This window comes from Taudactylus pleione, unplaced genomic scaffold (assembly GCF_031769625.1).
Source record: "Taudactylus pleione unplaced genomic scaffold, aTauple2 ptg000062l, whole genome shotgun sequence".
NCBI classification, from domain to species: Eukaryota; Metazoa; Chordata; class Amphibia; order Anura; family Myobatrachidae; genus Taudactylus; species Taudactylus pleione.
This window is the reverse complement of record NW_028284464.1, coordinates 5,081,893-5,108,729: the sequence shown is the minus strand read 5'-3', so window position 1 is coordinate 5,108,729 and position 26,837 is coordinate 5,081,893. Positions and strand designations below refer to the sequence as shown.

Here is a 26,837-nt window from a genome sequence, read left to right as displayed (position 1 = left end):
AGTACCTGCGAGTTTGGCCGATGGTGTATTTATTTATTTTTGTGTTTTCACCTGTGTTTTAAAGAGAGTTCAATGATTTCTCACCTGAGTTTGCCGTTAGTAAATTTCCGAGTTCTATACAATGGGCAAAAACACCCGTGACTGCAATCTCTACCAGACACAGAGCTTAGTAAATTTACTGCCATGTTTGCACAATGGGCCACAATACCTCACAGTCTTGCGTTTACATCGGTAACATCGAAGCACATCGGCCCGTCACGCACGATTAGAGCAGGTCTGACCCGTCACAGAAATCGCAAGTCTCGTCGCACGCAGTGAGTACTCAAGCTGTGTAGGTAATCGCAGTGGCTAATTTATAAACACCCATGCAACGACGTTCCAATGTTCTCTCTGGCACTGGGCACCAAAAAGTCTAGTTACGGCTCTGCTAATCCATACTATCACTGTGGCCCATACTATTCCTAACAAAGATGTTTAAACCTAAGTGCATGATTTTGCTGGTGCTCCAAAAAGAGGTGTTGCTAAAATCTGTACAGTTGCGGTAAACTGTGATACACATTTTTAGTTAGAGCTGGCTTTTAATAAAAAAAAGTACCCTATTCTTTATTTCCTAAAATCTGGCACTGTCAGATTATTGGCTGGAATCCACTATGCCTAGTTCAAATTCAATTTAGATTCTTTTTCACTTCTTGGGCTCTATTTACTACAATCCGCATATTGAATGCAGATTGTAGTGTGATATCAACGACTGAATTCGCATTGCGAATTCAGGCAATATCACAGGGCTTTACTATAAATCCCTTGCAGGGACAGCGCTTGCGATAAACCTCTGTCCCTGCTAATCCCATCCACACACTAGTCACGGTATTTTAACAAAAAATACCGTGACAAAGTACCTGCGCATGCGCCGTCCGACCATCACTGCTACCCCCCCGGCGCTAAGCCCCGCCCCCACGATCGCGGACCCCCCCCGCGACCCCCCCTCCCTTAATAGCACTTACCTGCAGTCATCGGTGCTCCGGTGATGTCTTCCATGCCTCTGGTCAGCTAATATCCAATACTGCACTGGGACCCGATCACCTAATGACCGGGCCGCAGTGCACCATGGGAGACCAGCTGAACGGAGGGAGAACATCACCGGAGCCCCGACCACCAGTCCCTGGAGTCAGGTAAGTAAAAAAAAATTTTTACTTTTTAAACATTTTTTTTTTAGCAGAGATTAGCTTGCAGTCTGTTTAGACCACACAGCTGATCACTGGGATCAGCTCCGGGCTCTGCTGTGCCGGTATTTTTTTCACTATTAATTTTTAGTAACTTTGGTCGGATCACATTTCCCATTACAATTATGGGAAATGCGATCTGCTTACTAAAATTAAGTACTACTTAGGGGTTGGAGTAGAATTTTACGAATTCTACTCCAATTGCCCTGTAATAACTATAGGTGATACTAAAATAATGTGAAAAGGGTGTGAAAACACCCTTTTTCACTTTATTTTAGTAAAAATAATGTTAATAAATAGAGCCCCTTATGAGTAATGTTACTCTGTACATAAGGCCGCTCCAAGTTGAGGTAGGAGGGCCCTGATTCAGAGCGAGCGCTCTGGTCAGAGCGTCCGGCTCTGAATCAGGCCCTCTGTTCCACCCTTACTCCATCCTTGCTGAATGCTGCTCTGCACCATCCCACCCCCAACTCTGTCCCACATAGCCCCTCCCTCTGTCAGCTGCTCAGTCCCATTCCACTCCCAGCTCTGTCCCGTACGGTTCCCCACTCTGCTTCCCGTTCCATCCAGCGGCTCTGTATACTTACCCATTCCTGATGGCATAAGCAAACACAGGGGGGGTTCCAGCTGCCTGAAAACTCCCCATCCCAGTCCACACCATCAGGGCCGTTGAGAGCAACGCGAGGCCCCGGTAAAGAGGGGGCATGGCCTAATCACAGGAGGTGTGGCCACGTCCCCTCGGAGAAAAAAATACAAAAATATACATTTGCGCGCTGGGGAGGGGGCGCTGTGAGCCACTCAGCCCGGCACAAAGCCAGGGGGGCGCGATCAGTGTGATCGCTCCCCCCCTCAGGCATAGGAGATTGCTCGCGGCTGCTAAGCAGCAGTCATAGCAATCTCCCACTGCACCCCAGCACACGCTGTGAGCTGGGCTGCTGGGAGATAGGAGGGAGGGGGGCGGTGCCAGACCCGGGCCCTTGCCTGGCCCCTCTGGAAGCCCGGGCCCAGATAAATTGTACCCGCTCCCCCCCTCCTCTCGGCTCCCCTGCACACCATGATCACAATAGAAATAGTACATAATTAAATATTACTAGTGCTGAATGTTCTCTTCAGTATTACAAATGAAATAATTACCACCACCAGTGGATCTTTTAACATGTGTCAGCCAGTAATGAATACACCTGTGTATCAACTACAAGATCTGGAAAACATGCACTCTTAGGGGTAAATTTACTAAGAATCGAGTCTGGGAGAGTTTGCTTTTTTTCAACTCGGTTAGCTTCACCTAAACTCGGGTGATTTGAAGCTCCTTAGACTCTCAAATTTACAAAGAAGGGAGTTTAACTGAGAGTGAGATGGCTGATAGTGGAGCAGAACGAGATTTCTCTGCCGAGTAGCAGGTTTTGCAGGAGATTTCTCCCCCGAGTAGCAGGTTTTGCAGGAGATGACTCACTCGAGATTGCAGTGTCTTCTCTCTGCAAAACTCTCCCGAGCAAGAAGGCTGCACATATCAGTGAGAAACGGGTTAAAAGTGGTTAAAAAAAGCTTAACCAGCCCCAGGCTTACCAGCCTATCCTGGTTTCTGAGATTACAGGGAACAAAATGTGTAGGGTTCCCCCGTAATTTTGAAACCAACACCAGGCTGCAGGGACAGTCCTGACTTTAAATATAGTGGGGAAAAAATTGCGTAGTTGGTGCTGGTGCTGGTTTTAAATATAGGGGGGCTATATTTAAAACCAGCACCAGACCCAAAACGGTCAGGCTGTAATGCCACAGCCCGGAGACCCTATTCTCCGGGGCTCCGGGTCCAAAGCATTAGCAGCCCAAGCCGGTAAGGCCAAGCTGGGGATCTCAGGGGAGGTGTGAACCCCCTCTCCATTAACCCCAGGCTTGATCTGAAGCCTGGGGCTCTTCCCCGCACCCCTGGAGCGTTGGGTACGGGGGTACTAAAGTGGGGAAATATAATTAAACTATTGTATTTTACAGTGGAACTACAGGTGCCAGCATGCTGCCCTTTAGCACTTGTGGAACTACAAGTGCCAGCAGGCGGGCAGCACCTTTACCCACACTGTAAAATAAATAGTTAAATAATGACAAAACACACACACCGTGATTATTGAAACTTTATTACACATACCTACCCATTCACACATACTTACCTATACCAGATGTTTCTGTCCCCTTCTCCTGTAGAATCCGTGTTGACTGGCCCTGCAAAAAAGATTTCATACTCACCTATATCCTGGCACTGGTCTCCGCAGTAATCCATTGCATTTGTAATACAAAAAAACGAACTTACCGCACCATGTACCGGGTATCAGTATGTGTGTTGCCACACATACTGATACCTCCCGAATGCCAGCTGATGGGACTGCACGGAGTTTGCATGTCCCGACAGCCAATCAGCGGCCGCGCTGACTGTAGAGCATCCGCTGATTGGCTCCGGCTACTCACAATTCCCATGTGGGAACTGTCAGTAGCCAGAGATAATCAGCGGACGCTCTATAGTTAGCTCCCGCTGATTGGCTGGCGGGACATGCAAACCCCGTGCAGTCCCGTCAGCTGGCATTCGGGAGGGATCTGTATGTATGGCAACACACATACAGATCATGGGTCCGTCTGGTCGGGTAAGTAATTTTTTTGTTTTAAAAAGTCCCAGGGATGCTGCGGAGACCAGTGCCAGGATATAGGTAAGTAGGGAAACTGGTATAGGTAAGTATGTGTGAATGGGTAGGTGTGTGCAATAAAGTTTTACTAATCACGGTTTATGTGTTTTGTGTTTATTTACCTATTTATTTTACAGTGGAGGTACATGTGCCGTCCATCTGCTGGCACTTGTAGTTCCACAAGTGCCAAAGGGCAAGCATGCTGGCACCTGTACTCCCACTGTAAATTACAATAGTTTACTTAACTTTCCCCACTTTAGTACCCCCGTACCCAATGCTCCAGGGGTGCGGGGAAGAGCCCCAAGCTTGGTCTGAAGCCTGGGGTTAAGGGAGAGGGGGGACCCCTTTTTTGGGGGGTCCCCACCTCCCGAGATCCCCGGCTTGGCCTGAACAGCTTGGGCTGCTAATGCTTTGGACCCGGAGCCCCGTTGAAAGGGTCTCCGGGCTGTGACATTACAGCCCGGCCGTTTTGGGTCTAGTGCTGGTTTTAAATATAGGGGAGACTGTATGCAATTTTTTCCCCCCTATATTTAAAATCAGGACTGGCCTGGCAGCCTGGTGTTGGTTTCTAAATTACGGGGGAACCCTACACATTTTGTTCCCCGTAATCTCAGGACAGGCTGTCAACCCTGGGGCTGGTTAAGCTTTGGGGGGGGGGGGACCCTATGTCATTTTATTTCTGATATTTACATTTATTTTCTATATTTACAGGCAGAAACATACATGGATCACAGCGATCTGTGTATGTTTCTGCCAAACTCTCAGATCACAGGCAGGTGTATTTTTTTCACGAGTTTTTACAGGAGAGTTTTCCCATCTCATGAGAGTTTACAAACTCTCTGCTTGGTAAATTCCAGAATCCTATCTTCACCAGTGAAAAGGCTCTTGAGTTTTGCCGATGGTGAATTGAAGAGAGTTTGCTAACTCTCCAGTATTTTCCCGTAGCAAAGGAGATCTCTCTCCCGAGTCTGACATTAGTGAATTTGAGAGTGGGAAAAAATGGCCAAACTCTCAGCTTAGTAAATTTACCTCTAAGGGTTATATTGTATAGACCATCTATAGGCTTAATTATTAATACTGTTATACAGTGCATATGAAGACCAATATGTACATATATGTCCAGGGCATTGCTAGGTTCTTCTGCTACTCCCACAGGCTCCCGGTTTGCTGCCATGCTCTGGAATGGTATCCACATGTGAAATTAAAACATTCAGCTCAGGCAGGATAACCCTACTGCCGCATTTAGGCCCTCATTCAGAGCCGTACGCTCTGAGCAGAGCGCACGCTCTGAATGAGGGCCGGGCTCCATTTTCATGGAGCGTCCTCCTGGACGCTCGTATAGCTGTGGGTCACCACCCACAGGCTATACGAGCGTGCATTGTGATGGTCGCGATGGTCGAGACCATCGCGACCATCGAATTTGCGAGCCGGAGCCTGCGGTTGAGGATTTCAACCGCAAGCTCCGGAGTGATTTTGGCTCTATCAGAGCCAAAATCACTCCCACTGACATCACTAGTGATGTCAGTGGGCCGGCTTCTGATGGGAGGCGTTCCCGTGGGAACGCCCCCGTCAGGGAGGCACGCCCCCGGCACGCCCACCAAAGGGGGCGTGCTGTCAATCAACATTGACAGCACGCCCCCTTTGATCGGACACAACGAGCGAAGGACTTTCCTTCGCTCGTCGCGTCTGGCGCATGCGCACGACGGAGCTCCCTCCGTCGTGCGCATGCTCAGTCCATAACATCGACCCACTTGCGAGCGGACAGCCGCTCGCGAGTGGGTCTGAATCAGGCCCTTAATGGCTTACTGTGATCGCTGTAAATGCTGAAATTATGACATACTCTACACTTTGTATGATCCATATTAAAGCTGGTTAAGTGCTAATTATGTGCTTTTCGTGTATGGCTACACTCACTCTAAAATCAAACATATGGAGATCGCCCTCTAGAAATCCTGCGTTTGCCCTTGGACAGGTCCTCCATCATTCTAGCTAGGCTTGGGTCTGTCTCATTGCACGTTGCATTGGGAGCCTATGGAGGGGCAGAACGCACCGGCTGCCACTGCGCTTGCATGTTGGAGACGGAACAGACCTTAGGAGATAATTGTATAGACAGTGAACCATGTAACTTTATGGATTTGCAAAGTTTCGCCCACGCATGGAAATAGTCAGGGATTGTAACTAGGGTAGTGCGCCCTGGCCATGGCACCGCAGGGCAGGGGGTGCTGTTTGGGCCTGTCAATTTTCCTGTTTATTATCATTCTCTCTTGTAGCTTCCTTTTCTTTTATCCCCAGCATCTCCTGGCCTCCCCTTCCCTGGCCCTTCCCCATGAGGCCATGGCCCTTTTTCAGGTGCACTGTAGTATGTCCCTATTTAAAAAATGAGAGAGGGGGGTGCAATTGCTCTCTCTGGCACAGGGCACCAAAAAGTCTAGTTACAGCTCTGGAAATAGTGAGTATAGATGACAAGAAACTATGAATGCAAAATGCATTGCCAAGATCAGATAAAGTTATACCAACACTTTCCATAATATTGCATCCAGCAAATACTGCTTGGGTCATGCAACCTTCATGTGATACACAGCTTGAATAATCCTGGCTTAGTGATTTTACTTTGCACGAAATGTCTGTGCTGCAAGTAGAACTAAATTTTTCAAATATTGTTTTTCATTGCGATTCTATGGTTGTCATCAGTAATGTTGAATTACTGTGAATTATTTGGACATAATATTGCAGAGCATAGAAATCCCTTATCACTCCCACAATGACCTGAAAGCTCATACGTTTTATCTGAAAAGATAACCAGTATAAGATCTAGCAGTATAACCATGGCTCAATAACATTACAGCTAGAGACAAAGATAAACACCAGCCTGTAATTATTCACATGCCCGGCTGTAACAAGCAGTGCCAGATAATTACTCCCCTGTAGTGTACGCCATACCTGCTTTCTACAGTAAGGTTTTCATGGTATATTAAGCTGGATTTTTACTGAATAACCTTCTCACCCTAATATGTTATTATTCTACTTTATGGCACAGAAAGCCAAAATCATTTCTCCCAGAGTCCCTGGACATTATCAAACATATAGGCATACTTACCGACTTTAAAGTGGTCCTTTCCTGGAGCAGCCGGAGAGGACCTTGTGCTCTCAGCGTCGGGTTCAGGCTATAGCCGTCATTAGGCCCCACCCCCTTTACTGTAATTCACAGCGATTTGCGGGTCCGTGAGGAGTTGGTGAGGGTAAATGATGCGATTTGTGCCATTAAGCCCCGCCCCCTCCCAACGGACCTTCAAATTTGTTGGAAAATCTCCCCGTTCTACCCACTTCACTAGGGAGATCTGCCTACTGTTCCGGGGGTGCGGGGGTTACCCGAAAAATCGGAAGCCACAGCCACAAACAAATTCTCTCAGAAGCACTTTTTTTTTGTATTCATTTATTGAGCAAAATCGAGAATACAAATGAGTTAGTGGAGTAATATATCATGGAATATCAGTACAAAGCAAAGCAGAGTAGACATTTAGATACATTTCAGCAGAGATAATAATATACAACAGTGAAAAAATATGGACCCATAGAAAAGAGCAAGAACAATTATAGACGATGCAATCATAATGGGTCAATGGAATTAACTGGGAAAGGTAAGGGCTTGGGTGGAAGTGGTGGGGAGGGAGGGGAGAGGAAAAGGTGTGTGGGGGGAGGGCGAGAATGGGAGGGGAACGAAAAGAAGGGAGAAAAATATATAAATGCAGAAGAGATGATCGAAGAGGTATTAAGCAAGACCTGGAAGGGGTGTTTTTTGGTAAGTACCAAGGATTCCAAACGATTGGAACCTCTGAACAGTGTTATTCTGTAAACTAGTAATGTACTCCATTTTCGATACAAACCATATTCTGTTCAAAAGTTCTTGTTGGCTGGTAGTGTTCAGTACTTTCCAATTACAGTATCGATACCTAATTAAAACCTCTATGCAATCCTGTCTATACCTTCTAAAATCCTGCCTATACCCTCTAAAATTGTCGCTATTTAGCGTAATAAGTCGCACAGTAAATAAATGCTTTCAGACTTTGAATGTGGTTCCAAAGCACAAAAAGTTATTATTCAATATAAAAACAGATGGTTACACGCTGTGATCTAAAGACAATTAGCGCAAATAAATCATACAGACCCAAGGTACAGTTGTTATATACGCACGCGTTCTGGGCCCAGATACCGGCATCAGCATTAGAAACCTCCGTCAACAGCACAGCAAGAAGACTCTCGACTGGGGTCAGAGAGCGCACATATATACTCTTCACAGGGATAGGCAATACAATAGACAAGTTTGACATGATTCCATTGGTTCTACTTAAAGGTGCTTCTGTTACAGGGTAGTTCATAGCTCAATTCGAATGGACGCAAACAGCCTCTAACAACCCTTTGTGTTCTTTTTCCCCCTGCATGCTAATCTAAGCTGCTAACATTACAGAGTACATTTTAATGTTTTAACTCTCTATAGTCCATAGTTTGCAGACGCATGTTGCGATCTTCTCACCGATGATACCGGAAATCTGTGGAGACACAGTGGATCAGTACAACACCAAATACGGTCTGCTTACCATGTACTAAACCTTAGATATCAAATAACCTTTATTACACAACATTAATAATTACTGCATAAACCTTGAATATTACACTTTAATGCTAGGGAACCTTTTATGTAAGTGTGCAGTGTGTAAGTATTGGGGAATTGGGAAAAGACGCTAGTTAGCATTATGCGAGTATGTGTTTTGTGGAGTACACTATGGTACATGTTTTGCAGGCTAAGTCATTTTATATGTTTTAATGGCTGTCTGTATTTGTATGGTGAGGACCTTTAACTTCTTTCTATTGCATGGGAATCGCACAACGCTACATAATAGCATCGCCGTATGTATTTATAATGGCGAGTTTCGCTAAAATGGTGCTGAGTGGCCAGTCGCAAAATGGCGTCTCATTGCCATTCGCAAAATGGCGTCACCTCGATCTAATTTTAAACCGATCCTGTCTCAGCCAATTATCCGGCTTCGACAACAGGCTAACTGATATTTGGCTGTGCAAGATATGTGGAGAACCAGTTTATAGGAGGCTTTAGGGACACGATCAATCGGAGCGCAGAGTAGCAGATTGGCAGGGGAAAGGGAGGTCGGAAGATTATTAATTGGGAAAGTAAAGTAAAGTGCGGACCATGTTCCAAAATGGGACAATTAAGGGACATGTCCACCGAATGTAAAAAAATTTTCCTATGTGACCGCAACCTCTCCAGCATAAGTTGGAGAAGTTAGGATATATCTGATGCACGCGTTCTGGTACCAAGTACCATCTGGAGTATACCTTATAGTAATTTTCTCGGATGGCCTCACTGATACAGCATTTTGAAATAGCCAGACGTGTAGCGTCCCAAACTTCCTCCTCAAGGGATAAGTCCAAATCGGATTCCCAAGCCCATTCATGTGCCTCAAATGGGGGAGACTCCAACACCAGTGTAGAATGGTATAGATATGATTATTTTAGTATTACCTATAGTTATTACAGGGCAATTGGAATAGAATTCGTAAAATTCTACTCCAACCCCTAAGTATCACTTATTTTTAGTAATCAGATCGCATTTCCCATAACTGTAATGGGAAATGTGATCTGCCTGGTAGTTACTAAAAATAAATAGTGAAAAAAATACCGGGGAAAACCCTGTGATAATAACGCCACCTGGAGGTGGCGTTATCCAGGGTCTGCCCTGGTTACCGCACTCCTGCTCTGCTCTGACGGGGAGAGCAGAGCCCGGAGCTGGTCCCAGTGATCAGCTGTGAGGCCTAAACAGACCGCAAGGTGATCTCTGCTAAAAAAAAAAAAAAAAAAAGTGAAATTTTTTTTTTACTTATCTGACACCAGTGATCGGGCCTCCGGTGATGTTCTCCCTCCAGTCAGCTTGTCTCCCATAGTGCACTGCGACTCGGTCATCAGGTGACCGTGTCCCAGTGCAGTATGGGATGTCAGCTAACCGGAGGCATGAAAGACATCACTGGAGCGGGGCTTAGCACCGGGGGAGGGGCTTAGCGCCGGGGGGGGAGGGTAGCAGAGGCAGTCGGCGCATGCATCGGCACTTTGTCACGATATGTTTTGCGAAAATACCATGACTAGTGTGCGGAGGGGATTCGCAGGGACAGAGCTTTATCGCAAGCTCTGTCCCTGCAAGGGATTTGTAGTAAATCCCTGTGATATTGCATGAATTCGCAATGCGAATTCAGTCGATAATATCACATTACAATCTGCATTACAAATGCGAAAAAAAAGCCCTAAGTCTATAAATATCTTTTGAAGGGGGTGGGATTGGAAAAGGTGAGGGTAGGGGAGGATGAAGTAGCAAAATGGCGAATTTATCAATATCAGTAATGGAGTGAGTTGGGGATCCCGTGTTTTTCTCGGATATCCACAAAAGACATACAGGGGTATTCAATATGGGTGCGATAACATCGTTTTTGCGTTAATATCGGAGGTATGACGTCATTATCACAGATTTTACTTTTACACCGTATTCAATTTCATAGACTTATTACAGTTTTGAAAAGTGTTTGATAAAAAACGGGGATAAGTTTTCACCATTGAATAGGTGTCGAAAAAAAGTGCAGAATTGGGGTTTAGGGTTGCAGGCTTAAAAAAAATAGCCTGCACCCCTGGGAATGACATTTAAAAAAGAACTGTGTCAAGAAAAGTTTTTTAAAAAAATAGGGACACCCCAAAAAATTAATTTAAAAATTGGGGTGAAAAAAAAAAATGGGAAAAAATTGTTAGACAATAGGGAAATAGGTTCAGGGCTATTCTGCAAGTATGCGGCAGATGTTTTCTAGAATAGAATTATAGCGGCAGGTGCACAAATGCAGAATTTTTAAAAACTTACTTTAGGGACATCAAAATATGCTAGTACCCATTTTCATGTACCCCAAATTTGATGGGACCACTTAAAAAAACGAAAAAAATAACCTAAGTGCTCTTCTGCATCACTTCTTCAATGTTGGAAAAAAACACCTGCTGCGGCTATTTAAATCCCCGACTTTCAATTAAAGGCTAAAACGGGGGTTCCCATAGTGTTCCCCCATGTTTTTACTACCTTAGGGGGGTCTTACAATTTTTTTAAGGAAAAATTCGTAACTTTACGCAAATCCAACTTCGGAGTTTCCCGTTTTCGTTAATTTTATATTGAATACGGGTATAAGCGGGAGCGCGCCCGATACTTTAACGCAGGTAAAAACTCTGATATGAAACGTTAACTTCGACAGTGAAGTTAACGTTTCATATTGAATACCCCTCAGAGGGGTATTGGCGCGTGTCACTGTTAAGCCACGGTACGTGCACCCAGGGCTGTAACTAAAGTAGTGCGACCTGTGCCATGGCACAGGGCACCGCAGGGCAGGGGGCGCTATTTGGGCCTGTCAATTTTCCCGTTTGTTATTATTCTCTTGTAGCTTCCTCTTCTTTTATCCCCAGCATCTCCTGGCCATCACTATCTCTTCCCTGGTCCTTTTCAGGTGCACTATCTTACTGTATGTCCCTATTTAAAAAATGGGGGGGGGGCGCCAATGCTCTCTCTGGCACAGGGCACCAAAAAGTCTAGTTACGGTTCTGTGTGCACCAGGGAGCATAGTTGTGGCATCGCTTTGGGAGGTGGGGTAGTTATGCCTCCCTGCACTCCCAGGCCTCTACAGGGGTCCGTGAATGGGTAATTTGCACATGCACATCCCCCTCTCAGCACCCCTGCTCCCATGTAATGATTCAGATGAAAATCCACATGACGGACAGAGTTAAACTGTCACTTCAAAACATACTTTCCTACTCTCCCAAAATGTCCAGGCATCTCCCAAATTTTGTGGAGTTCTCCCGAGCACTCAGCAGAGTGGAACAGCATCCAAGGCATTGAAAGTAGGCAATCAACATGTATCAGTAAAGCGTTAACATAATATACCACACCCGATCCACATGATATTCTACTAGAGCTTTGTTAAAAGTAAACTATATCCTGCCTGCCAGCGGCGGATCTAGACTCTTGCTTTATGGGGGCGGTGTATATATTTATGTTATATATACAATACATACACATATATATATATACATATACACACACATATATATATATATATATACACACACACACATTTGTATATATGTGTATATATATATATATATATATATATATATATATATATATAATGTATATATGCACACATATAAATATATATATATATATAATATATATCCATTATGACAGCACCCCCATGCTTCATCAGTCACTGGGAGGCTCGCTCATCCCCTTGGACCATCTATCTCAGCCCTTCCTCCCCCACATACCTGTTACAAGTCGCGGTCACGACTTGACACTTTCTGACAGAATGCCCAGACAGGACCGGGTTACTCCAGTTTTTCCTGTTGCTAGGAGGTCGGCATGCCTCAGGAAGTGATGCGTTTTCCACAAGTGCAAACCTGATTGGGTCTTCAGCCTATTTATACTCACTGATCTATTGCACCTGTGCCGACTATAGAGTGTCTGTGAGTTCCCTCAGCCTGGCTGCAGAGTCAGGTTGTTCCTGTTCTCCTGTTCACTGAACACCGACATGGTTTCCTAGCCACTCCAAGTAGCTTACGTGCTACCACCTATCTCCAAGCGGCTTCCTGGCCACATACAGCAGCTCCCGTGCTGCCAACGTTCACCATACGGCTTCCTAGCCGCTCCAAGTAGCTTCCGTGCTACCACCAATCTCCAAACGGCTTCCTAGCCACATCCAGCAGCTCCCGTGCTGCTAACCTTCATCCTACATCAATTACCCCAACATCGGCACCATCGCTGCAACATCGGTGCACTTGCCGCACCATCGGCTCTCAAAGCCATTATCAAACCATAGACTGTTTATCTATGGCAATTGCCCCAACATCGGCACCATCGCTGCAACATCGGCACACTTGTCACACCATCGGCTCTCAAAGCCATTATCAAACCATAGTCTGTTTATCTACGGCAAGTGCCCCAACATCGGCACCATCGCAGCAACATCGGCACAGTTGCAGCACCATCGGCTCTCAGAGCCATTTGCTAACCCTAGACTGTTTATCTACGGCTATTGCCGCACCATCGGCACCATTGCCGCACCATCGGCATCATTGCCACACCATCGGCATCATTGCCGAACCATCAGCATCATTGCTGCACCATCGGCACAGCTGCCACACCATCGGCTCCCAAGCTATTGTCCAAAAAACAAACTGTACTCTCACAACATCCGTACCATCGATATCCTTATAATCATCAACTGTGTCAGTCCTAACTGTACATTCTTTACCTATTGAATTCCCCTGTATCTCCATGTGAGCCGCTACTACCTCGAGCATAAGTCCAGGCGGCCGCCTAAGTAGCGGTGAACGTATCCTAGTTCTAAGGGAACAATGGGCGGTTGTTATTGGCAGAAGATCTCGCTAGCTGGGTTCTTGTGGTGTCACATGGGGTAGGCATCGGAATTCATAACATTATAGTCGGCCCAAAAAATAATAGTTGATACACTAGGATATAGTTACAGAAAGTGTTGTGTCGATCTTATAACTTCTGCTGTCATGGAGCAGGGACAGATGCTTGCAGCCCAGATCCAAACTCTTACCCAGAAAGTCCAGGAACTCACTATACGAGTTAAAGAGAACCATTCTCATGTGCATGCAGCTCCTCATCTAGAACCTAAGATGAATTTGCCAGATCGGTTTTCTGGGGATCGCCGACAGTTTTTAAACTTTCGTGAAAGTTGCAAGCTCTATTTCCGACTTCGTCCGGCCTCTTCAGGGACACCGTTGCAACAAGTTGGACTGGTAATCTCTCTCCTTCAGGGGGACCCACAGACTTGGGCCTTCGGACTGCCTTCTACTCACGCGACATTATAGTAAGTGGAGGCTTTCTTTACGGCCTTGGGCCTATTGTGTGACGGCCCGGACCGTGCTGCTTTGGCTGAGTCCAAGTTGCATGCTCTCAAACAGGGCCAGAAGGCAGCAGAGGATTACTCATCAGAGTCCCGCAGATGGGCTACTGACTCCGGTTGGAACGACCCGGCTTTACGTAGCCAATATCGTCTTGGTCTTTCTGAGGCCATCAAGGACATCCTTGTGCAACATTCACCTTCTGAGTCCTTGGATGACCTCATGCAACAAGCCATAAGGATTGACCGGCGGTTAAGGGAATGCAAACTTGAACAAGATCTTCCCGTCAGATTGCCTCGTTCTCCCACTTGGGTTCCATCCTCGGTCACAGAGGAACCTATGCAGATTGGCGCCTCTCGCCTATCGTCAGTAGAGAGACGCAGAAGACGGTCTCTTGGCCTCTGTATGTACTGCGGTGACAAGTGGCACATGGTGAATAACTGTCCACTCAGACCAGTAAAAGACAAGGCCTAAGTGTTCAGGAGGATTTGCACTTAGGCCTGGCATCCATTTCCTCCAAAAATTCTATTTTAATCCCAGCAGTCATCCAGCTCACCAATTCCACTTTGTCTACTTCAGCCTTCCTGGATAGCGGGGCAGCAGGCAATTTTATGGATTTTCTTTTCTTTCGCACTCCGGGAGTACCAGCTGTCCCTTTGAAACAAGAAATTCCTATCTGTGGTCTAGAAGGAGGTTTGATTTCATCAGGTCATGTGAAGTTTAAGACACCTCCTCTCTGTTTATCGGTGGGTTCCTTACACTCGGAGACTTTGTCTTTTTATCTCCTCCATTGTCCCTTGGCTCCAGTCGTTCTTGGTTTTCCATGGCTTAAGGAACACAGGGCCTGATTCAGACCCACTCGCGAGTGGCTGTCCGCTCGCAAGTGGGTCGATGTTCTGGACTGAGCATGCGCACGACGGAGGGAGCTCCGTCGTGCGCATGCGCCAGACGCGACGAGCGAAGGAAAGTCCTTCGCTCGTTGTGTCTGATCAAAGGTGGCGTGCTGTCGATGTTGTTTGACAGCACGCCCCCTTTGGTAGGCGTGCTGGGGGCGTGCCTCCCTGATGGGGGCGTTCCCACGGGAACGCCTCCCGTCAGAAGCCGGCCCACTGACATCAAAGTGATGTCAGTGGGAGTGATTTTGGCTCTGATAGAGCCAAAATCACTCCGGAGCTTGCGGTTGAAAACCTCAACCGCAGGCTCCGGCTCGCAATTTCGATGGTCGCGATGGTCAAGACCATCGCGGCCATCAAACTGCACGCTCGTATAGCCTGTGGGTGGTGACCCACAGCTATACGAGTGTCCAGGAGGACGCTCCATTTTCATGGAGGCCGGCCCTCATTCAGAGCGTACGGCTCTAAATGAGGGCCATAATCCCGTTATTGATTGGCAATCCGGTGAGATAATCAGATGGAGTCAGACTTGTCAGAATCGTTGTTTGACCATGCCTATTCAGTCCGTACTTGCTACCGTTGCTGAGACATCTCTAGTGATTCCGCTTCAGTACTGGGATTACGCTGACATTTTCTCCTAAAAACTTGCGGATGTTCTTCCTCTACATAGATCTTATGATTGTGCCATCAACTTGATTCCAGATGCCAAGTTACCCAAAGGCCAGTTGTATTCCCTTTCTATACCGGAGGATAAAGCTATGGGAGAGTACATTGAGGATGCCTTCGCTAAAAGATTCATCCATCCCTCAAAATCACCATTGGGAGCTGTTTTTTTCTTTGTGGGTAAGAAGGATGGATCTCTTCGTCCCTGTATTGACTACAGAGGACTCAACAACATTACGGTAAAAAATTCATATCCGTTACCTCTCATTCTGGTACTGTTTGATCAACTGCGTCAGGCTAATGTCTTCTCCAAGATTGACCTCCGAGGGGCATACAACCTGATTCGAATCAAGAGTGGAGACAAGTGGAAAATGGCCCAGTACTCATTCCGGACACTGCGAGTATTTAGTCATGCTGTTTGGCTTATCCAATGCCCCAGCTGTGTTTCAGGACCTGATCAATGACATTCTTTGGGAGTTTTTGGGGGTGTTCGTGGTCGTATAGCTGGACGACATCCTCATCTTTTCTCATTCACTGGATAAACATCATCACCACGTGAAACAGGTTCTCCAAAAATTGCGGGACAACCATCTATACGCCAAGTTGGAGAAATGTGAATTTGACGTCACTCAGGTTTCTTTTCTGGGGTATACAATCTCGTCCCAGGGATTTTCAATGGATCATGGAAAAGTCGAGGCCATACTTAAGTGGGACCAACCAACTTCCCTTAAGGCCATCCAGTGGTTCCTCTGCTTTTCTAACTATTACCGCCTATTTAATAAATCCTTTTCCAGCATTATGGCACCCATTGTTAATCTGACCAAAAAAAGAGCGGATACTTTAAACTGGCCAATTGAGGCGATCCAGTCTTTCAAAACTCTCAAGGATGCTTTCACTCCAGGCACCTGTTCTTCGACATCCTGATCCTGACCTTCCTTTTATCTTAAAGGTAGATGCCTCTGAAGTAGGAGCTGGAGCCGTTTTGTCACAGAAAGACCCTGCAGATAATAAGTTGCACCCATGTGCATTCTTTTCTCGCAAATTTTCCTCTGCCGAATGCAATTATGATGTAGGAAATCGGGAATTACTAGTTATCAAATGGGCTTTCGAGGACTGGAGACACTGGTTGGAGGGGGGGCAAACACCAAATTTTGGTTCTTACTGACCACAAGAACCTGTCCTACATTCAGTCCGCTAAAAGGTTGAATTCCCGGCAAGCAAGCTGGGCTTAATTTTTTACGCGGGTCACCTTCCTCATCTCCTTCCATCCTGGTTCCAAGAACATCAAGACTGACGCCCTTTCCAGGAGTTTTGGACATAGTCAACAGATATCCAGGTCAGATGAAGCTATCATTCCTGACTCTTTCACTGTGCACTCATCCGAAATCTGGCAGATCTCATTCGGGCATGTCAATCGGAAACACCTCCGGAGAAGTTTTCTGGTCGATTGTCCCAGAGAAGTTTAGAAGAGCATTTCTTATGGATTTTCATGTCTCTTGAGTTGCTGGTCACCCTGGCATCAGTAAGACTTTAGAATTACTCTCCCGCTCTGTTTGGTGGCAGTCTTTGTACAAAGATGTGCATGAATTTGTCTTGGCATGTGAGGTATGTGCCCGTAAGAAAACACCTCGGACGGCTCCTTCTGGTCTGTTACTTCCACTTTCCATACCTAGGAGACCCTGGACTCACAGTGCCATGGATTTCATCATTGACCACCCACTATCTGCTCGATGTTCAATTATCTGGACGGTGGTGGACCGGTTTAGCAAAATGGCACACTTCATATCATTGCAAAAACTTCCCTCCGCTAAGGAACTCTCCGGCCTGTTTCTTCAACACATTTTTCGGGTACATGGCTTACCGATGGATATCGTGTCAGATCGAGGATCACAATTTGTGGCACAGTTCTGGAGAGTGTTCTGTTCCTCTCTGGGCATTGAGCTTGGTCTGTCTTCAGGTTACCATCCTCAGTCGAATGGACAGACTGAGCGCGTTAATCTGTGTCTGGAACAATATGTACGGTGCTATGTTTCCATAATGACTAGATATCTCATCTCCCGCATGCTGAGTTTGCTTTTAATAATTCATGCCATTCTGCATCTTCTGTATCCCCATTCTTCTGTGTTACAGGACAACATCCAATGTCAAATGCCTTCGACTCTGGTTTACCAGCTTCTTCTGTCTCTCGGCTCAGACATATTTGGAGCAAGGTTCATCAAAGCCTTCGGGAAGGTATCTCTCCGCTCCAAGAATCTGTTGACAAGCATCGGAGGTCATATTGTTGTAAGAAAGGTGATTTGGTTTGGCTCTCAACCAAAAACATCAAGCTCCATCAGCCTGCACAGAAGTTGGGTCCCAGATTTATTGGTCCATTACGAATTAATTCACAGGTGAACCCAGTAGCCTTCAAACTTCAATTGCCCAACTCTCTCCGTATTAATAATACTTTCCATTGTTCCTTGCTCAAACTGGTCTTCTCTTCAGCCAAATTCAAACTCAGGTCCTCTTCCAGGCCTGCTTCGGTGATGGTCCATGGTCAACATGAGTTCATAGTGGAGAAGATCTTGGACTCTAGAATTTCCAGGGGTCGTCTACAATTTTTAGTCCACTGGAAGGGCTATGGTCCAGAGGAACGTTCCTGGGTTTCTGATTTTGTACTACATGCTCCCAGGTTGAGAAGATGCTTCTTTCAGGAGTTTCCAGACAAACCAGGTTCTGGGGGTTCTTCAACCCTGCATCAAGAGGGGGGGGTATTGTTACAAGTCACGGTCACGACTTGACACTTTCTGACAGTATGCCCAGACAGGATGGGGTTACTCCAGTTCTTCCTGTTGCTAGGAGATCGGCACGCCTCAGGAAGTGATGTGTTTTCCACCAGTGCAAACCTGATTGAGACTTCAGCCTATTTATACTCAATGATCTATTGCACCTGTGCTGACTATAGAGTGTCTGTGAGTTCCCTCAGCCTGGCTGCAGAGTCAGGGTGTTCCTGTTCTCCTGTTCACTGAACTCCCACACGGCTTCCTAGCTGATCCAAGTAGCTTACGTGCTACCACCTATCTCCAAACGGCTTCCTGGCCACATACAGCAGCTCCCGTGCTGCCAACATTCACCATACGGCTTCCTAGCCACTCCAAGTAGCTTCCGTGCTACCACCAATCTCCAAATGGCTTCCTAGCCACATCCAGCAGCTCCCGTGCTGCCACCGTTCATCCTACGGCAATTACCCCAACATTGGCACCATCGCTGCAACATCGGCACACTTGCCACACCATCGGCTATCCGAGCCATTTGCTAATCCTAGACTGTTTATCTACGGCTATTGCCGCACCATTGGCACCATTGCCGCACCATCGGCATCATTGCTGCACCATCGGCACAGCTGCCACACCATCGACTCCCAAGCTATTGCCCAAAAAACAAACTGTACTCTCACAACATCCGTACCATCAATATCCTTATAATCATCAACTGTGTCAGTCCTAACTGTACATTCTTTACCTATTGAATTACCTTGTATCTCCATGTGAGCCGCTACTACCTCGAGCATAAGTCCAGGCGGCTGCCTAAGTACCGGTGAACGTATCCTAGTTCTAAGGGAACAACGGGCAGTTGTTATTGGCAGAAGATCTTACTAGCTGGGTTCTTGTGGTGTCACATGGGATAGGCATCGGAATTCGTAACAATACCCCGGCAACCTACTTGAAGCTGTCCCTGTCACCAGGGCCGTAGACAGGTGACTCGGGGCCCAGGCGAAGGGGGCGTGGGAGGCGTGGTCAAGCCCCCTTAGGAAAAAGAAACCTTTTTGCAAGGTGGTGCGGCATGTCTCCAGGTTCTGAGCTGCATGCATTGAGGTAACCTGAGCAGATCATCATCACTCAATCCATCTTTAGCTGAAGGAGACAGTTGGACATGAGGTGGGCTCACACTCTGAGATGCCAGTGAGTGGCTGTAAAAAAAAGACCTATATCCATTCTGTTGTTGTTGCCGGGTGCCGTGTCCGGAGCTGCACTGTTGCAGAATCAGTACTGTATAAACAGTGGCTTTGTGTTTATGGGGGGGCAATTGCCCTGATCTCCCCCCCTCCCCTGGATCCACCACTGCTGCCTGCTCTGTTGCAGACCTCCTACAACTATAGGACAGTGGGCCTGATCCAGCAGCAGACGCAAATGCAATCGCCTACGGATTGCAGTTGCTAAAATATGCTTATACCTGCCAAAGCCCAGCCGACATAAAGACGCCCACTGCTGCCTTCTCGTATCTGTCCAATGTCACACTCCTGCGTACACATCGGTACCATCGACACACATCAAGCAGTCACACAGCATGTATGGCAGGTCTGGCCAGCCACCAACACTGCCACTCTCCTCACAAGCAGAGAGCTCTCATGCTGCGTATGCAATCACAATGGCTAATTTATGCACGTCCCAACGGACAGACATGCGCCTTTTTTTTACCATCCCCTGTTACCACCCCCAAACACTGACTTCATGTCACTCACTTAGCAGTTTCCTCTGTGCATCCATAATCACAATGCAATTGCTGCGCACGTGCAGTGCGGCTAATGCGCTTGTGCGATGGCGAAAAACTGCTCAATCTGTGTAAACATCGGCAATGTGCCTGCTGCTCAGTCAGGCCCAGTGTCCTCATGGGATCAGTTGCTGGGTCACATTATGCATTTCTGCAAAGCAAATCTGTTTACCATCTCAGTGTTCACTTGTTTCGTTAGAAGGGATGTAGTCAAAAGGTCGAAAATGACAATGGTGACATTCATAATGTCGACAACACAATGTTGACAGTTAAGTGGCAAGGTGTCACCATTTTCAGAATGTTGACAGGTGAAATTATGACATTGTCAGAATGTCGACATTATGGTTAGGCTGCAGGCAGGAGGGTTAGGTGCTAAGGGGAAGTCAGGGTTAGGCACTAGAGGGAGGGGTACGCGTAGGGTATAGGGATAGTGGAGAAATACTCACCAGAACTTTGGAGGATCACAATTCTGACCCAAAAGTCACAGTTACATGACTGCTAGGACACGGAAGCTGCGCATGTAGCTCACGACTCTGACCACACCCAAACAGACCAGGTCATAGCTCCTCCCCTTCCCAGTATAACACTTTGAACATTTTCAGTCCAAGGCCTTTGACCTTTTATCCTGCCCTGAATAACAAATGCTGACCATACATTATACAATTATCTGGCCTATCCGCCTGATATTGTCAGATCAGCCAGACAATTGTACAAATCCGATGTTGTAAACTGCTAATCCGCCACGTCGGGCAGTGTATGTGCTGCCACCAGCCGAGTGACCGTCATTTCTTGTTCCGTCATAGGACAGTAATGGGGAATCCTTCACAGTGGAGGAAAGCAGAGATCGTGGGCCATACACTGTGAACTATCTCACAGTGTATGGCAACAATATCTAATGGGTTACAGACTATCAGATAAAGGGCCTGATTCAGAGCCGGACGCTATTTGCGCTCGCTCGTTCAGAAAAAGGGGCCGGATATTTAAATAGAGCGCTCGCTCTTTGCGGTCTGTTCACGCCTCTATGTCTGAACGAGCAAACTAAACATGCGCTCGCTATTTTAAAAAAAACGCCCCCTGGCCGCTCGCATCCTACGTCATCTCCGCTATTTATTAGATTAATCGAGTAAATCGAAAGGTGTCTGAACTGCTCGCAGTGCTTGTGGTAGCATTTTCCTACCGCAATCATGCGAGCAGTTCAGGCTAAAAGACAACCAAGTGACGTGGTCGATGACACTGCTTTGTTAATTATGCACACCCTTAAAACGCCCGTTTTGACCGTTTGGCACGCCTGCGTTCGGATCTCCATTCCCCGTTGTCAAGCACCTTCCCCTGTTACCACCCACAAACGCCTCATTCTGTCACTCAAATTAGCAGGCATTCGCTATTTTGCGAGCACACAATTTCCGACCGCAATGACTGGTTCGCGCATGCGGATTACAACCCATACGCATGCGCAGTTGTGCGAACATCGCTCGGAGCGAACGAGCGGCCGCTTACGAGCGGCTCTGAATCAGGCCCAAAATGTCCATCGGTTTCACAGACATTTTATCTGACAATGTATGCACAGCTTAACTCTTGCTGAAACCCAAACCTGCATTTTTATATCCCAAAGGCATTGTACTACCACAAACAGATAAAAGTAAACTCCATATTGTTGTACTGTCCTGTCTTTCCCGGATTTAAGATCTAGATAAAATGTTGTTCATACAAACAAGAGATTAGCTAGGTACACACCTATACAATTGTCTGACAGATCTACCGATTTCCGACCCGTTAGTGAGATACTTGTACGCACCTACAATGATGTTTTATCAGAAGAAAACAGATCACATCTGCAGATCTGGTATTATGGACGTTCTAATATGTGATGGTACAGTGTCGGACAAACCTGGAAGTGTGTACACACTACCAACCGTTATGTGCAATACTTCTACTGCTACTCCTGCAGTCACAATCTTTTTAGCAGATGAGGATTACAGATAGAATGGTAGATTGTAATAGTGTGCGCACATGAATCTGCATTTTCATCTGAACTTTCAATTGTAACGGTGGGTACACACTATACAGATATATCTGCAGATCGAGTGATCTGCAGATGATAGTTGTTCATACACACTGAACAACCATCATCTGTGTCTGCCCGCAGGTCCCGGCAACCAGGGGGCGTGTCCCGGTGGGCGGGGGGTATGTCCCGCCCCCCTCCTCGCGGCTGCTGCTGTGTGTGTACGGGTGGTCTGCAGACCGCTCGTACACACCTGCCGATGGACAGATATGTCTGGAGACATATCTGTCCATCTGCTGTGCAGCACAGCCAATACGATATGTTGGTGAGCGCTGACATATCGCGGCTACACACTGGTCGACGGGCAGCAGATACATTAGTTGATCAATTGATCGGCCAATGATCTGTCAGTGTTTACCCAGCTTAAGTGTAAAGCTGGGTACACACTGGACGAATTTCGGGATGATTTACCGATTCGTAACGGCAAATCGCTTACATCAGCCAGTGTGTACGCTCAATATACACGTTTCCGTGGTCGCACGCTGCACATCAAACCTGACAACATTGCTAGCGATATGGGGCACATAATTAGTCTGTACATCCAACTGGACAACCTGCGATATGTCAGTCCGATTTGAAGTCATCTTCTTGCCATCCATTCTTGGGATCCTAACAATGGTTGTTCTAGTGTGTACGACTAAATGATACAATATATATCGTTAGGTCATTTGCAAGATTGCAGTGTGTGTATGCTCTATTTTGCTAGTTCTGGGCTCAAGGGAAATCATCTGGAGAGTCGGAACTATTGCTGGTGGTCTCACTGTGTACCAAGCTTAATTGTAAGAATAATCAGATCTCAAGTATGATTGTACAAGTGTGTATCTAGCTTAAGGAACTGCCTTTGCAAATACAAATTTGAATCCACAATGGCTAGCTCAGCAACTGTATAAACATGTTACTTTATTGCCTAAACTACTTTATGAACATGTTCAAAGAGGCAAACAAAGAAAAAGAACAAAATGTTGCATTCACTCAGTTCACTCTTATAAAAGATAATGGGCCTGATTCAGACCCACTCGCGAGCGGCTGTCCGCTCGCAAGTGGGTCGATGTTCTGGACTGAGCATGCGCACGACGGAGGGAGCTCCGTCGTGCGCATGCGCCAGACGCGACGAGCGAAGGAAAGTCCTTCGCTCGTTGTGTCCGATCAAAGGGGGCGTGCTGTCAATGTTGATTGACAGCACGCCCCCTTTGGTAGGCGTGCCGGGGGCGTGCCTCCCTGACGGGGGCGTTCCCACGGGAACGCCTCCCGTCAGAAGCCGGCCCACTGACATCACTAGTGATGTCAGTGGGAGTGATTTTGGCTCTGATAGAGCCAAAATCACTCCAGAGCTTGCGGTTGAAAACCTCAACCGCAGGCTCCGGCTCGCAAATTCGATGGTCGCGATGGTCTCGACCATCGCGGCCATCAAAATGCACGCTCGTATAGCCTGTGGGTGGTGACCCACAGCTATACGAGCGTCCATAAGGACGCTCCATTTTCATGGAGGCCTGCCCTCATTCAGAGCGTGCGCTCTGCTCAGAGCGTACGGCTCTGAATGAGGGCCAATGCTTTGACCACACAAAATTTATATTTTAATACCTATGCAATAAGTACAAAAATACAATTTATAAGAACCTCTCAGCAGAAAAAAATGTATATAAAAGAATCCTCTCTTAATAAGATAGAAATCCAGTCACTGGGACTAATATAAGTTCAGAAACCGTTAACAACAATGTCTCACCATAATGGCATCAGTCTCCAGTACATACTTTTGGAAATCTGAGCCTTTTGTGCAAATGATCTGGTTGTTGTCCTAAACAAGAATCACATGGATATACTAGTACTAATCCAGAGCCACAATGTGCTAATAGCCGCAGGAATTGTCTCCACAATACATAAGGAGCCAATAGCAATGTTTAGAAGTGGCATCCGAATCCACCACTGTGTGGGACATGTGCAAGCGGTCCACAGATTGCAGAGTTATGCTGGCAGTTAAACAGTCTACATGAGCACCTCCTGGAGCTCCAGCCAAATACACTGTGCAACAGTGAGTGTGCAGTGACCAAGACACAGGTGCTCACACACACAGGTGAGCACACTGACACCGGAGCTCCTTGTGCAGGTTGGCATGCAAGTCAGCTGTGTTTAGATGGCAGAATAGTGAGGTACTGTAGCAAAGTGACAGACAGACACTGAGAGCACCAGTAAACAGCCCAGCCCGGGAATGGAATTCCATCATTCCCAGAAAGAAACTGGTCAGGGCTGTTTTACTGGTGCACCTCACTATTCTGCCATCTGAACCCAGCTGAATTGCATGCCGACCTGCACAAAGAGCTCCGGTCAGTGTGCTCCCCTGTGTGCGAGGACAAGTGTCTTGGTCCCTACACACTGCTGCAGAGCCAGGGCTCCAGAAGATGCTCATCTAGACTGTATGCCTGCCAGCTTAACTCTCAGGTCTGCGGACCATCGGCACCTGTCCCACACAGTCGTGGATTTGGATGCTGCTTCTACACATTGCGGTGGGATCTCTAAGTAAGAGAGAACACAGTAACTGCTATTGGCTCCTTATGTATTGCGGACACAGTTCCTGCGGTTATCAGCACATCATGGTTCTGGCTTAGTACTGGTATATATTTATCCTCCATGTGATTCCTGTTCAGGACAACAACCATACCATTTGCACAAAAGGCTCACATTTCCAAAGGTACCGACTGGAGACTGATGCCATTATGGTGAGACATTGTTGTTAACTGTTTCTGAACTTTTATTAGTCCCAGTGACTGGATTTATATCTTACTAATGCTGGGTACACACTGAGTGATGTGTACCCAGATGATATGTCTTCTGACGGGCCAACATATTGGATCCTTGGTACACATCAGAGCGATCTAATGAACATTGGAACGATCACTCGTTTCATCCTTCATTACATTGCATGGTGCCCCATGCAATATCATCAGGTTGGCCGTGCAGCATGGATGACGTCGCATGTGACCGCGAAGCAGGCTTATAGTGCATACACACTGCACAATATGCACGTTCTGTTGTTACGATTTGGCCAACATCGCACCAGTGTGTACTATCTTAAGAGAGGATTCTTTTATATAGATTTTTCCTGCTGAGAGGTGCTTATAAATTGTATTTTTTATTTTCAGAAGGATGTGTATTATCCCAATTAGTGTGTACTTATTGCAGATGTATTAAAATATAAATTTTATGTGGCCAAGGCATTATCTCTTATTTTTTCTGAGTAATTGAGTGAATGCAGCGCTGTTTTTCTTTTTCTTTATTTGCATTTTATGGTTGGCTACCATTTAACACAGCAGCTTGATTCACTCATTGTTATTCATTATCAAGGTCGATTTAAATACACCTTTTTGGTATACTGATGTATCCATTCCAGCGCCTCGGGTATATTTTGTTTTTTACTGCATGGTCACAGAGGCGCATAGCAACACTGCAGCACATGTGTTATGATGGAGAAACGGGCACACTTAAATAGGTAATGACAGAAGAAAAAATAAAGTAGAAACATATATATGTATGTATGTATATATATATATATATATATATATATATATATAGGCACATGCCCTTATATTAAGGCTGAATCGGGAAAAAAAAACGGAATTCTCCATAGAGAATTCCGCAGGGGGGGGGCATGGTGTTTAAGGGGTTACACCTCAAAAGCTATAGGAAGTACCAAGCTGAAATTTGGCACGGGCGGGTAGAACTGCCACTCAGTGCTGCACATCAAATTTGGATTGAGGATTTGGGAGTAAGTTCCAACTATCAGTTTTTTCTGACACTCTCAATTACTGTAGGACCACTTTTCTGCTGTTCTCTGTGGGGGACTTTTGGAAAGGCATAACTCAGGGTAGGGGGCAAATTTAGATTTGGGGTTTGTTTTATTAGGTAGCTATTGTCCCAGGGTAGGGTCTTTGGGGGTTCAGGTAATTGAGAAAGTTACAGTTTTAAACTATTACCTCACAATTGCACCATTCTAAAGATAGGAAGCTTCAATTCGTGGCGCAGCCTCAGTAGGAGCCTCCAGCAGATGTACTCACTGTGGCTTCACTTGGGTGCACCAAGATGGCTGCCTTTGCGGGCGCTAGCGGTGGAGCAACCCGCCAATGGCAGCGGGCGTAAGCGGGGACACGGCAGCGGTGGAGCGGGCATCAACGGCGGCGGTGGAGTGGCCGGCGGCGGCATCAGTGCGGGCTACGAGACACGGTGGCAGCAGCGACGGGACACGGTGCCTGTGTGGGTGTTGTCGTGGGCCTAGATCCCAGAGGATCCAGTCCCTGCCAGCCATTCTGCCGAGTTTGGCAGTGAAGCCCATTTAAAAAATGGCCCCTCAGTGCCATTTTTCAAATTCAAAGATGGCCACCACGTGCCAATCACAGCTCGCAACATCATCGCCCCGCCCCTCAGGCGGCTTATATAAACCAGCGTGAGGAGGCGGCATGGCAGTCTGACGGAGGATATATATATGTAGCAATACTGTGTATAACTTTAAATTAGATTTGAGTATTTTGCATTATTTGTGGTTTTGCAACTGTGGTTGCTTATGTAATTGTTGATAATGTGGAGATGTAATGTAGTTATGGTTGAAATGTTCTATATGATATTATATGATATAATTATATTTTCTGAATGATGTTACCAGGAAATCCTTGGGATTTGGGAACAGATCAGGTTGTTACCAACCGTAATAGCCTTATTTCCTGTCTTTTGTTGCCTTATATAAAACGTTATTATTATTATTATTATTATCCTTTATTATTATGGCGCCATAAAGGTTCCGCAGTGCCTTACACAGTACATAAATGAGTACACAAGAAACACAGTTAATAGTAAT

At 46.4% G+C, this 26,837-nt stretch overlaps 1 protein-coding gene across 3 annotated transcripts in view; it reads left to right on the top strand.

Annotated features, from left to right (window-relative positions):
• Positions 1-26,837, top strand: part of LOC148534901 (solute carrier family 2, facilitated glucose transporter member 9-like) — a 104,453-nt gene that overhangs the window by 7,844 nt on the left and 69,772 nt on the right. Inside the window, exon 1 of one of the 3 annotated variants that reach the window (XM_088465573.1) lies at positions 24,325-24,708. The exons of the other annotated variants lie outside the window; for them this stretch is intronic. Within the exon in view, the coding sequence (XP_088321699.1) occupies positions 24,706-24,708 (3 nt within the window). The 5' untranslated portion in view covers positions 24,325-24,705. Of the gene's footprint in view, positions 1-24,324; positions 24,709-26,837 lie in introns of those variants that run through there. 3 annotated transcript variants of the gene reach the window in all.